Consider the following 12,241-nt stretch of genomic DNA (forward strand, 5'->3'; position numbering starts at 1 on the left):
CACATTATCTGACCGAAGACTGTATGTGACAATTGAAAGTCCAAACTACCGCCATGAAGTGAAAACACTATTTATTTTTATAAAAGGCAATAATTAAAACAAATCCTACCAGTGTGTACATTGTACACATTTGAATGACACTTACAAGAATGAAGTTTCCATATACAAAGATTACAAGCCCACACTGGTAAAGGATGCACACAAGCACATACACAACTTCACAGCTGCCTCTGCTCCAGATCACAGTACCGATTACTCTATGACCACACCTGCATAGCATTTTCATTATTAGCATCCACGCTACTTTATTCCACTACGAACTGTACACAGAAAGCAAGAAGGAGTTTATTCAGAGAGCATACATATTCGCACAAAGAATTTATTTGCTGGAATAATCTCTCACTCTTCTGTTGCCATCTTCAAGAGATATTCTTTGTCGATTTTGAAGAGCCTCCACCCCTCCTCGGTGGACAGGTCAGAGGCACCCCTTCTCTTGTAGAACCTGATGGACGGTTCGTTCCACTCCGCGACGAGGAAGTGCATACTGCTGCAGCGGCACTTCACAGCAACCTGCAAAGGTGCGCAGCAAGACACGGCTCGAACAACGGCCCCAGATGATACGCCTCGTAAGAACTGGTGGGACTACTCGGCAACTAGCTGTCTATCACCAGAAGCCATCCAGTTCCTTCTGTTGGTCACTTCAGCACTTACCACTGTCTAACAGACTCTAGACAATGTTTTAAGCCATCTAGTATCCTGTCACTTCCTTTAACTCAACTCTGAGTAGTGCTGAAGGAGCAGCTATCAGGCAGTTAGCAGAACAAGAATACTGCCTTGCCATGCGTCCCCAGTTCTGCTTGTTTAGACTATCGCTCGGACATACCTGACTCAAGTTCTTCAGAATTTCTGACCCAATGCCAAGTCCTAAAAAAAAACAACAAACAAAAAACAAACCAAACACAAGAAATTAAGTTTTAATTTTAAAGAAGCCCTATAGAAAGCAACTCGTCTAATTCTGCAATACACACCTCTATACTCAGCCATCACATAAAAATCTTCAAGATACAGCAGTTTCCCAATCCATGGATCGTAAGTGAAGTAATACATGGCAAAGCCCACAATGCAGTGTCCTGAAACAAAGGGTGTCACTTTAGCTAGTCTGAATTTAAAAGGCAAAGATATTAAGTCTTACATGCACGTTTAAACATACAGATTCTCTTTCTGTGACATGCAGACATTTGCTATTAGGTTAGAATTAAGAATGAAGTTTGCAAGTGAACAGCTGAAAATATGAGTTCTGACAAACTTGTATGAAGCTAACAGAATGAAGACTGCCCTTGCCATACCCTGAAGTCCTCAGAAGTACTACCACAGTAAGTGCTGAACACAAGGCTTTTTTTCCACAAATGCATACCCTACTGATTTATCAGTATTCCCATTCTGGAATGCGAGTAAAAACTTTATACAGCAGTTCACAATCTAGATGATTGCCCCAACTCTGCTTCCTTAGCAACCAAAACAGTCTACCGAACTCTAAAGAACACTGATCTTTCCGTGTATATTCCTCAGTAACTACACTGTGCGAGAAGGCACGCTCACAGGCCACCTTCACAGCAGCATTTCCAGCACCTCAACTTATGCTTCCACTGAGAGCATCACACTGCTTTCTTTACCTTCAGCACTACGAAGTCAAGGTAAGTAAAGCTGCAGCTTCCATTATAATTCTGTGGCTCAACGGGGAAGAGAAACCAACTCTTCCAACAGCAGCTCACTCAAACCTAAACCTCAAGTATTGTAACTGCGTCTGCCATAACACTCTGCACATACTCTAAGAGAAGCGTGCAAACAAATTTCTGATCTACTGCATCTTTGGTAAAGGTTTGGGAATAGCACTTGTCCCTGTAGACCTTACCTCATATTATGATCATCTACTTTATTGTGTAACGGATCTTTTAGTTACCTCCCCGCCCATCCATGTACACGGAAGGGCCATGTACATGGCGAAGCTAGAGACTGTAACCTGAAGATTGGGGACAAATTAAAGAAAAAAATGTGATTCAACAGGATTACATAAAGGTAAGTCAGGGTCAAACAAGAAAAGCCATTTAATTAACTGGAGTCAAGCACATTACGTTATACCTGATCTTCCCACACCTCCAGGATTAGCAGCTACTTCAGCAGAGTATCACTATGCGTTACTGCTTTAACAGTTAGCCTATTCCTCCTACCCCAATTCAGCGGGGGAACCTTATGTAGCATCGATAACATTAAGTATAAGAAGCTTCTTGCGTTTTTAGCGTCTAAACATAAGTATCAGGAAGCCTCACCTTCAGACGACCACTGTTCTTTTGGCACTTCTGCAACCAGACAGTGGTAGAAAGGGTGCTCGCCGAAACCATCCTCAAGCAGTTCTAGAAAAGCAGAATAAACCGGCACCTGAGCTACGGGCACTGCCGCTCGGCTACCGCCCGGCCCGGTGGGCAGAGGCCGCTTTTATACCTTTCTCCGTGAGCACCACCTGATCCTCCATGTCCTCGTACTTGGCCAGCTCCTGGAAGAGAGGGCCGTGTCAGCGGGCGCCCCCGCCGCCGCTCCCCCATTGGCGGCGCCCCGCCCCCCCCCGCAGCCTTGCGCAACAGCTTGTTTTTCCTCAGGCGGACGGGCAAAGGTGCCCCCCCCCCCCCCGCCGCCCCGCCCCGCCGCAGGCCGCGGAGCTGCCCCGCACCCGGCCGCCCGCCACCTGACGAGACCCCCGGCCCCCGTCCGGGCACCGGCGAAGGGGGCGCGCAACGGCCGCTCCCGCCCGCCGCCGGAGCGACTCTGCCCCGCCGCCCCGCACCTTGATCAGTCGCAGCAGGTCGGGGCAGTCCTCGGGACGCGCGGCGCGGATGCTGAACGAGGCCATTTTCGACGGCGCTTCCCCCTGCGGCCCCCTCGGCTGACGAGTCCCCGATGTGTGAACAGGAGGAGCAACTGCTTCTTCATTCGTGTCCCGGGCGCGGCGGCCACCTGCGGTCAGTCAGGCTGCGAGCATGTCCCGGCGGCGTTGAGCAGACAGGCGACCCTCCTCCGCCTCCCCCCGCCTCGGCGACGCGCACTCTGCCACCCCGGCGCTCCGCCTTCCCTATTTATAGACGTCCGCGCTCCGCCCCTTCCCGCACGCAAGCCAATGGGAGCGCCGGTGCTGCTCGCCCTCAGCCAATGATAGCGCTCCTCCCCGGGATCCTGCCGCAGCCTGCCAGCAACAGCTGGTGCGGGCTATCTCGTGACTCCCGCCCCCCCGCCGCCCGCTCCCCGCGTGGTGGCGCCCCCTAGCAGAGGCGGGCGGCGCTGCAGGGCGCCCGGCAGCGGCAGCGGCAGCGGCAGCGGCAGCGGGGCCCGGGCCGAGGGGACGCAGCCGCGCCCGGGGAGCCCGCCCCGGCGCCCCTGCGGCGGCCGGCTTCTCCCGGCAGCGGCTTCCCCTTCAGGGGAAAAGCTTTCACTTCCCCGAAAAGCGAGCCCGTCCGTGCCCCAGCGAGCGCGGCTGCGCCTGACCGGGGGCTCTGCCGGCGGGGGTGCGGAGGGCCGCGGCACCATCTTAGGGGCCCCGGCGCCGCCTCGGCCGCCGGCCCGGCGCTCCGGGAGGGCGGCCGCTTTCCGCACGGTAATTTTCACCGCTGTGCGCGTAGGGAAAAAACATGCTCTGTCCTTGCTCGGAGTAGGAGGCAGTGACCCGTACCAAGCCGTGCCGGGGCGGGGGTGTCTGGCGCCAGAGCAGGCCCCTGGGCAGCAGCGTCCCGACGGAAGGGGCTTCAAAACATCCAAGTCTGGGCTTGGGGCGTTTTCCAGCTGCCGCGCACACCGTAACCCCGGTGGTTGACCAGCCTGGCTGGAGAGGAAGGGGTGGTGCTGGGGGAAGCACAAAGGACAGGAGCGTGTTCAAAACGGGAGGGATCTGCCAGCCGCCTGCCGTAAGGGAGGCTGGGGCTCCTTCCCCTGGAGGTATGGATGTCCCTGAGGAGAGAGGTGGGTGAGATGAAGAAATGCAGTCTGGATACACTCCCCAAAATGGCTTTGGAGTATGAAAAGGTGGAGGAATCATCCCCAGCCCAGCTCTTCCTCAGAACATTACCTACGGATGTAGATCTGTGCCGCAGAACGAGAGCAGGATCCTGATGGAGATGACCATGCATCTCTGTGGCCCTACCAGCTCGGCCACCCAGAGGAGAAGTACAATTCTTTGGCATAGGCATGGTTTTCTCTTCTATAAACTTTGCAACTGTCAGGTCCGTTCTTAGATACTGTAAAGGAGCTCTTTATTTTACATTTAGCTTAATCTGATTTGTTTTAAGAGTGATTTGGGATATGGGAAGACACTAAGTCATGCTACTGCTGCAGAGTAACAATCCTGAAAACCTGGATTCCCAAACACTCCCACCCTGTTTTTCAGTGTATCCAACCACCTACAAGGTTCACCTCCATTTAGACAGAGGGGCCAGCATGGAACATGATACTACAAGAGAACTGTGTAAAAAAGTGTGTATTCTGGTGGCTGGTGTTAGCCAAGAAAATCCCTTGGCGTGCAGTGGAAAGCGCCTAGAGTCCTGGAAGAGTAATTTAGGATTTATGCAAACACCCTAACTGGCTCAGTTTACCCTCTATTGGAGCAAAAATGGAGATTCCCAAAGAACAGAAGTATTTCTAAAATACAAAGCTAAGATCTGTTTCGTAAGTTATGGATCTAGAAATCCTGCAGGACATGGCTTTTGGTAGGGAGACTGAATCTGAATAAACTAGCAAAGAATAGACTCAGCCTAACTACATACATTTAATGAATATACATTTTTTCAATCCCTAGAAATTATCTGACTGGGATCAGAAATGGGGAATACTGTTTCTGTGAAAGACTTAACAGTGTTTGTGTTGTGTCAACTGTTCTTGTTCTGCATTTCACAATGAGGAAGTCATGCTGTCGGGAAACCTACTATTGTGTAAGAGCACAAAGTGCCTGGCTTCTTTCACTCTCACGTCAGAAAAGTCATATGATTTTAGAAGCTGAAGTTTCAGCAAAAAAAGCATTCTCCACCTTGACTGTTTTTGATAGTCCTGCTTTAACTTGCTCAGAAATATGCTGATATTGTGTTACCCCAGTGAATGGAGTTCACTGGTGTTAGCTTTCAAATTCACAAGGCAGAAGAAAAAACTATTAAAAAATTTCCTAAAGTATCAAAAATAGTTTCATGAAACAATAGGAAATGCAGAGAATTAAAAAAAAAAAAAGGAAGTAAAAAAATATACAATTAGGATACCTAGATCTCAGAGACTATGCTGCAACTATTTAGTTATATATTACTAGAGGTATTTTTTCAGAATAAGTAAGATTAATAAGAATGGTAAGAATATTTTACAGAGAGGTTCTAAAAGGACTGAGTCTTGTGAATGAATCAGACTGATGGGCCTTGTACTTCACAGCGTCTTCCTTTTGTCTCAGGTCTGTCTTTGAGCAGGTTTCGTGTCATCTTGACGTAGCTGAGGTCAGTGGTGAAATCTCTAATGACTTGCATAGGGCTCCAATTTTATCCTTGAACGGTCGGCCTTTTTATTTGCGCTTCTCCCATGAGCAAATGAGTAGTGGTAGGTCTACTGAAAAGTATCAAATTTTTCTGAAATTATACAAATATGTATGCTGGAAAGCGGTTAGCAAACGTGTTTAAGGTAAACCGACGTTGAAATAACCTGTCATAAAGAAATATGCACTGAAGTCTGGATTAGCTTGCTTTTCTGTTGCCAGCCAGCAGCTTCGTCCATGCAGAACCTGCTGACTGTGAATCCACCTGCGTTTCCACCAGGAGGGCTGGTACTGCGGTGTTTGAGGGGTAGAATGGTTAGAATTATCTAAAAAGATCATGCGCATTGTTCCTCTTATTCTCACTTTATCTCCTCCCTAAATGTTACTTCTAAGTGGGGAGACAGAGAACTTTATGCAAAATAGTTAGCAGCACTTGCTTTTTTAGCTTGCAACAGGAACTGGCATTAATAAAAGCACACAGAGTGCTACATATCTGACTGAGGCAAGTTTTCCCCACATCCTCTCTGGAGATGGAGGTCTTGTCTCGTCTCAAGCTAGAGGAAACAGCCGTGCTAGTTCCTCACGATCCTTTCATGGCGATGCCAATGAACAATTTATACAGCGAGTTACAGGACCTCGGCTGGACACTTGTATTGTTAACATATTTTTATTTGCTTCTGAATTTCTGAATATCCTCTTATCTCGGAGGCTGGAGGGAACGGCTGAAAGTGGGCACCAGCTTGCTTTCTTTACTGTTCAACTAATCAAACTCTCCTTTACTTCTGGTATTTTAATTTTTGATTTCCTCCTTCGCTAGGAGGATTCCTTGAATTCCTATATGAATGCCTCTCTCATGCCTCAAAGGTTCTCTGTTTATAATAAATAAAAGAGGGAAGGAGAAGAACTGCTTATTCCACATTAAAATGCAGCGAGTTAATAATTTTTGATTACAGTATTAAATGTTCTCAAGTATTTCAATCCAAATTATATCTCCAAATTGTATCTCCAAATTCTCTCTCTTGTCAAATCTCTGGATTTTGAAATACAGAAAATGCAATTAATATTCAGTGTTGACCTGTTATTTTTCCAGACTAGCTTTTGGGCAACATTCAGGATTCTCAGCATTTTCAACTGAATGATTTCTTCTCAATACTCAGAACTTGCATTGATATTTATGAGTTCACAGTTTCTTCCAGATAATTTTTTCAAGCAACTTACAACTAGAGTTTACCAACACCGGGTTGTGCATAGAAAAAAAATATTCATTTCTATCAGAATAGTACAGAATGGTAAATAAATACTGCAGTGGCACTGCTCAAAATTAGGGGCAAATGGAAAATTCAACAGTTTCACTTAATACAACTACATGAATTTCCATTTACTGGAAAGGACCATCATTTTCCATTATTATCTTGCAAGACATAGTTTAGGTCATTAGAACCCTATTCCTGTTAGCTGACAGATCTCGTTATTTGTAATTATGCAATTTGATGAATTTGATTTAGACATAACTAATTATCTGCCCGCATCCACAAATCATCTACATCATGCATGCAAATAATTTGGGGTATAAAAGTTGTAGAGAGAAATGTTAGGGAAAAAAAGTCAAACCAGGCCTCAGTTTTATAACTTTATGTTTTGGATACAGTAGAAGTCCCTTTGGCTCTGATCCTGTGATACACTTAAATCACTGTTCCTGGGTGCAATATCTCGGGCTCTAAAGAGAAACCCAGGGAACCCAAATTTTTCCTTAAAACTCATGGGGGTTCACACGATGAGCAGGTGTTTTTCTTATACGACACAATCACCATTTTGTCTTTCGGCACAGCCTTTTGCACTGTCCAGAGGTGATTCTTTTCATGGCATCTTGGCTTTTGAACCTTCAGCACGCACCCGTACCAGGTTGCTGCATTTTTTCCCCCGACCAGATGAACGAGAAGCTTTGCAATAGCGCCCTCGGCTTTTTTCTCTGTAGAGACGCAGAGCTGGTCAACGCGCGGTCCTGTAGCAAGAGGCGCGTGGTGGTAGGAGCTGGCATATACAAGGGCTGTAACTGGGGATGGGACTTGTAAGGCGTTTGGGGGTGTGGGCCAGCGGAGATGAGCCCTTCCCCTGTCGTGTCCTGCCGTGCCTGCTGCGCTGCCCGCTCTCTGCCTCCTCCACCGCCGAGGCTCGCCCGCCAGGCCCCGCACTCGTGCCTGGTTATGCGGTGGTGAAACAGGAGGGAAGCGCTCGCACCACAGCCATGGTGGAAAAACTGTGCTAGGAGCAAGGGTGGGTTCCAGGCAGGCTCTGCTCGGTGTGCAAGGCATGCAACTTCAGTCTTTCAAAAGGGAAAACCGCAATATATCACAAGCCTCGTAGGAAAGAGACACGACTCCTGTTTTTCAACTCGCATAGCCTTAGTTTAGTTTGTTTGGAAGCACTTCATCAAAAAGATGGTCATAGAGAAAAAAAGACGGATCAGGTGTTGCTCTTGCCAACAATGAATAATCTGGTTAGGGTACTTGCGCCGTTTGCCAGAACATCTGTTTTCTCATACCCTCGTACAATCTCAGCGGTGTCTCTGGTAAGTCTTCAGCAAGGCACGCTTAACAGCTTCATTGCTAACTCGTACCTCCTGTAAGCGCCGTTCTGCTGGCAAGCTGGATTGACCAGCGAGAACCACGTACGTTCCGGTCGGTGTGAAAGCCACGGGCTGCTCCCGGCCACCGGTACAGAGGCCGCTCGAGGTGCCGAGGCAGCGAGAGGCTAGTTCTCCGAAAATCGCATCCTCGCCGGCCCGATGGTGCCTCCGCGCCGCGCAGGAGCTGCCTCCCTGCCCTCAGACCCCGGCGCAGGCGGACTGCCCCCTCTGCTCTAAGGTCCTTTCGTTCCCAGCAATAAAAGCAATCCTAATGAATTACATTTGTTGATCATTCGCGTGTGGAGCACGCACGGCTTATTTTAACTTGGCAGCGTCTTCTCAAACCTCGTCCTCCGAGAAGACGCCGAGGCTCTCCGTTACCTTCCCTAACAGTGCCACCCGGTGACCGGCCGCGGGAGGAGGCCGTGTCCCCCCGCGCCCCGGCCGCACGCAGCCGTGGGCCGATCTGCACCGGCCGCCGCGGGCCCGCCGGCTCGGGCAGCGCCTCATCCCCCGGCCCGCCGGCTCCGGGAGCGCCTCATCCCCCGGCCCGCCGGCTCCGGGAGCGCCCGCCCCCAGGCCCGCCGGAGGAGGCCCGCCTTCGCCGCCCGGGCCGGGGGGAGGTCGGCGGGACCCGGGCCCGGTGCCGCGGCAGTGCCCAGCTGTGCGGCCGTGAGCCTGCGCCTCTTCAGGGCACAGTGGAATAATAATAAAAAAAAGGCATTAAAAAGCCCCGATACGGCGGCATTTGTTACAAGCAAGCCCCAGGCAAAGCCCGACGGGCCGCGCCTGCCCGCGCTGCCGGCGAGGGGGGGCGGCTCCGGGCGGCCCCGCGTGGGGGAGCGCACAGAGCGCCGCGGCGGAAGGGCGGCGCACCGAGCGCTGTCTGTGCCAGGCGGGTCGCGAGTCTATGGTCCTGGAGGACCGCGTGCCTGAGGCAGGCGTGGTCCTCGCAGGCGCTGGGCGAGCGGCGGCTCCGCTGACGGCCCCGGCGGCGCGGCGAGCACCATGCTGCCCACCCGGTAAGGCTGCCCCCGTGCCGCTCAGCCCTGCCCGCGGCGGCGGGGCCGGGGGGGACGCCGCTCCCCGAGGGCGGGAGGCGGCGGTTCCCGGCGGCGGGCCGGGGAGGAGGCCCTGCCCGGGGCTGCCGCGCCCTCTCCCCGCGGGGTCCGGCGGCACCGGGCTTGCCGGCATCCCGCGGGGGCGGCGGCTGGGCTGGGCGGCGGGAGGTGGCTGGCTGCCCGGGCCGTCGGACACGGGCCGGGTCCGGGAGCCGCGTCAGCTACGGGGAGCTTTCACCGTTGCCGTTAACGGCATCTCTGGTGCACGCGAGACCCTGCTGGCCCTGAGGGGTTTTGTGGGCCCCTTTACTCTCCTAACTAATCCTGGTGTAGCTGCAGGCAGAGGAAGCGCGTGTGTACATCATACGTGTGTGTAGGTGCGTACGTGAGGGATATGTATATAGAGGCGTGTACGTTGCCCCGCTTTTCGTCTGGTGCCCGGGGACTTACCTCTTTTTTGAGGTGACGCCCCCGCCTCAGCTGAAGAAAATTAAGGGTCAGGCAACCCGTGTTCCTTGTCAGGTTAACTGTCATGAGGGGTTTCACTCCTGCTGACCCTCCGTGTGTTTTTGTGTTGCCACAGTTTTGCTTGCCGGGAGGAGTCGCACTGGCTACTACCTGGTTGAACACTTACTGAATTGCTGGGCGGATTACGTTCTCTGCGGGGTTTCACGGTTGTCCTTTCTTGCTGAACAGCCAAGAGGATTTTATCCTGCACTTTAGGCTTGTTCTGAGTTGCAGCGATACTAAGCCACGGAGGAGAAGACCAGGCTTAGCTGAATGGCACTGTGTGGGAGGCCTTGTGATATCCTTCTTGGGATGTTCCACCTTCCACCGCTGTGCACACCAGCCAAGCGCAGAAGTGTATGGTTAGGGTCGTGGATGATTTCCCAGATGGACACGGACCCCGTCTGTGTTAGGATGTCTGCAGGGTAAAAGCTGGTGTTCGGTCTGAGCTGGTTGTCCCCGGGCATCCGAATAGTCAGTGAAGAGAACAGTTACCACCAGCGAATCATTCTTCCTTCCTGTTTTCAGATAAGGACAGGTATCAGTCGGAATTTCAGCTGGCTTGGACTGTTGTACTGATTGTATCTGGTTCTAAAAATCAGAGTGGGGGTTCTGAAGTAATCGGCACCATTCCAAAAATAAATCCTAAATTATTTTCACAGTGTTAGTTTTAATGACACTAAACTCTTTCGCTCTGCCTGTAGGTTGTGCACCATGAGGAAGCTTCCTTCTGTTCTGGCTAGGACACTCACTTCTGGGACCAGTGGCTCCCCAGTGCTTCCTGACATGTCTGAAGGTAAAAAAATTGGCTGAACTTTGGAAGATATAGAAATGTTTCTAAGGAGCTTATTCTTTCAGGTGATGGCCCTTCATGTGTTAGTATGGTTTGGATAATGGACATACCCTTGACTGTTAGCTCATAGTGTTAACTGTTTAAGAAGTAGCAGAAAATCACCGTGTGTGTTTGGCGATTAATGGCAACAAATATGCATAATCACTGAAGTTGCAGATTTAGGGGCTCATCTGGTTCTTTAGTCTTGGAAGAGCATGTGATTCTTTTCTGGAGGGACAACTGCTTCTCAAGTTGGCTCTAGACAGAAAGTCAGCGTGGTACAGACAGGTACTGTGGCGACTGGAGAGAATGGCCAAGAAATGGAGGAACTTTGTGGAAACAATGTCTTACAGAACTTTTAATGTGTCAATACCGTTAATTTCATAAACTTAGATAAATCTTTTAATCAGATCAGCAGCATTGCCTCGTGAAAATGCTCTTGTCAATAGAGCTTTGTGTTGAAAGATTGTTTTAGCGCTCTCATAGTAATGTTCCTGTTTCAGAAGCTTTTAAAAAAGTTTTCTTGCATTCTAATCCCATGTACTGAGAAAAGGGGAGGAGGAGGAAAAGTACTGGAGCCAAGTACAAATAATTCCTTCATGGAGTTCTGCCTGTTTCTGAGATCTTCTTTTCCCCTTTGTTTTCTAAATAGAAACCACAGGTTATCCAGTAAAAGAGAAAATGAGGGTTATCCCTTGTTAGAGAACTTTCTTTCATTATTGTTAATAAATAGTAATTTGGGAGGCTAAAGGAGAGAAGCAGGGATACAGAATATTGCATAATTGCAAATATTACCCTGCGCTTTTATTTGGATATTTGGTAATGATACCACCTAGAAGGCCAGTAAAAACAGTGAAGCAGTGAGGCCATCCTGGCCTTGCCTCTGATTTGTTTCCAAGGAATGCTAATATTTTTTGGACTATAGTAACTGTAAATATTTGAGATTCTGTTCCAAAATTGTAACATTTAGATAATGTTATACAAACTTTTGCTGATCTGTAAACTAGTTTCCTTTAATTTGGTATCCATGCTTTCACAAAACATCAAATACTTATTTTTACTAGCTTTTCACATGCATCCTCCCGAATCTGGGTCCCAGTTGTGAATGCCCTCACTTCTTCCATGGCTCTCCCAAAGGCTACACCAGGCAGGACTTTGGAAGTTTCCTCTAACTCTCATCCCGCTTCCTGAAAAATGCCCCAGATATTCCTTGCAAAGTTAATAGTGTTTGTCAACAGTACGTGGTAGCAGCAAGTCTGAAAAACTGATTGGAATTACACTGCAAGCAGGTGCTACACAGAGCCAGTAGACAAAGGAACTAGAAAACTGGCTTTGAAGGAAAGGACAAACTCAGCTGAAAACACAGAGATACTGATTGTAAATCAGGCAAGGACAGGTTGCCTACGGTTCCTTACTAAAATTAAGGAACAGGTGTGTAAACGGTACTCAAGCAGATAGGATTATCAAGTAACCCCTTAATAGATGTAATTTGCATTTTTTTTAAAATTGTTAATCTAACCTGTGTTTTCCGCTCCACAGGACACTTACCCATTCATGTGAATGATGGTGTGTTGTGGTAATCTGTACATATTTTAATATTTGCTATAACACTGAACTTACTCAGCTACTGTTTTTCCTTACTTCAGCATTCATGAAAAATGAAATGC

The 12,241-nt window shown here is 49.4% G+C and overlaps 2 protein-coding genes across 8 annotated transcripts in view; one reads left to right on the plus strand and one right to left on the minus strand.

The window, feature by feature from the left end:
- Window positions 1–54: 54 nt before the first annotated feature.
- Window positions 55–3,108, minus strand: SAT1 (spermidine/spermine N1-acetyltransferase 1). Its single transcript, XM_087758979.1, has 6 exons — window positions 2,840–3,108; window positions 2,500–2,551; window positions 2,328–2,411; window positions 1,029–1,130; window positions 884–924; window positions 55–570 (listed from the first exon to the last, which is right to left on the minus strand). The coding sequence occupies exons 1-6, from the start codon at window positions 2,903–2,905 to the stop codon at window positions 400–402; spliced, it is 516 nt and encodes a 171-aa protein (XP_087615105.1). The 5' UTR covers window positions 2,906–3,108; the 3' UTR covers window positions 55–399.
- Window positions 3,109–3,385: 277 nt separating this feature from the next.
- ACOT9 (acyl-CoA thioesterase 9) overlaps window positions 3,386–12,241 on the plus strand; it is a 31,036-nt gene continuing 22,180 nt past the window's right edge. Inside the window, exons 1-3 of one of the 7 annotated variants that reach the window (XM_087757003.1) lie at window positions 3,386–9,196; window positions 10,447–10,538; window positions 12,114–12,140. In XM_087757003.1, coding sequence (XP_087613129.1) covers window positions 9,183–9,196; window positions 10,447–10,538; window positions 12,114–12,140 — 133 coding nt within the window. In that variant the 5' untranslated portion in view covers window positions 3,386–9,182. Of the gene's footprint in view, window positions 9,197–9,423; window positions 9,613–10,446; window positions 10,539–12,113; window positions 12,151–12,241 lie in introns of those variants that run through there. The other 6 variants (XM_087756999.1, XM_087757000.1, XM_087757001.1 and 3 more) reach the window with 6 other exon arrangements.

The sequence above is a fragment of the Nipponia nippon genome, unplaced genomic scaffold, assembly GCF_047370975.1.
Source record: "Nipponia nippon isolate SJK-2023a ecotype South Korea unplaced genomic scaffold, ASM4737097v1 scaffold_2, whole genome shotgun sequence".
Classification (NCBI taxonomy): domain Eukaryota; kingdom Metazoa; phylum Chordata; class Aves; order Pelecaniformes; family Threskiornithidae; genus Nipponia; species Nipponia nippon.

Excerpts from the sequence above, each read along its gene's own strand:
- SAT1 (XM_087758979.1), bottom strand. The coding sequence starts at position 2,905 with ATGGCCTCGTTCAGCATCCGCGCCGCGCGTCCCGAGGACTGCCCCGAC. Across the intron at positions 2,412-2,499 it reads GGTGGTGCTCACGGAGAAAG|AACTGCTTGAGGATGGTTTC; the intron begins GTATAAAAGCGG and ends CTGCTTTTCTAG. Across the intron at positions 925-1,028 it reads TGTGATGGCTGAGTATAGAG|GACTTGGCATTGGGTCAGAA; the intron begins GTGTGTATTGCA and ends GTTTTTTTTTAG.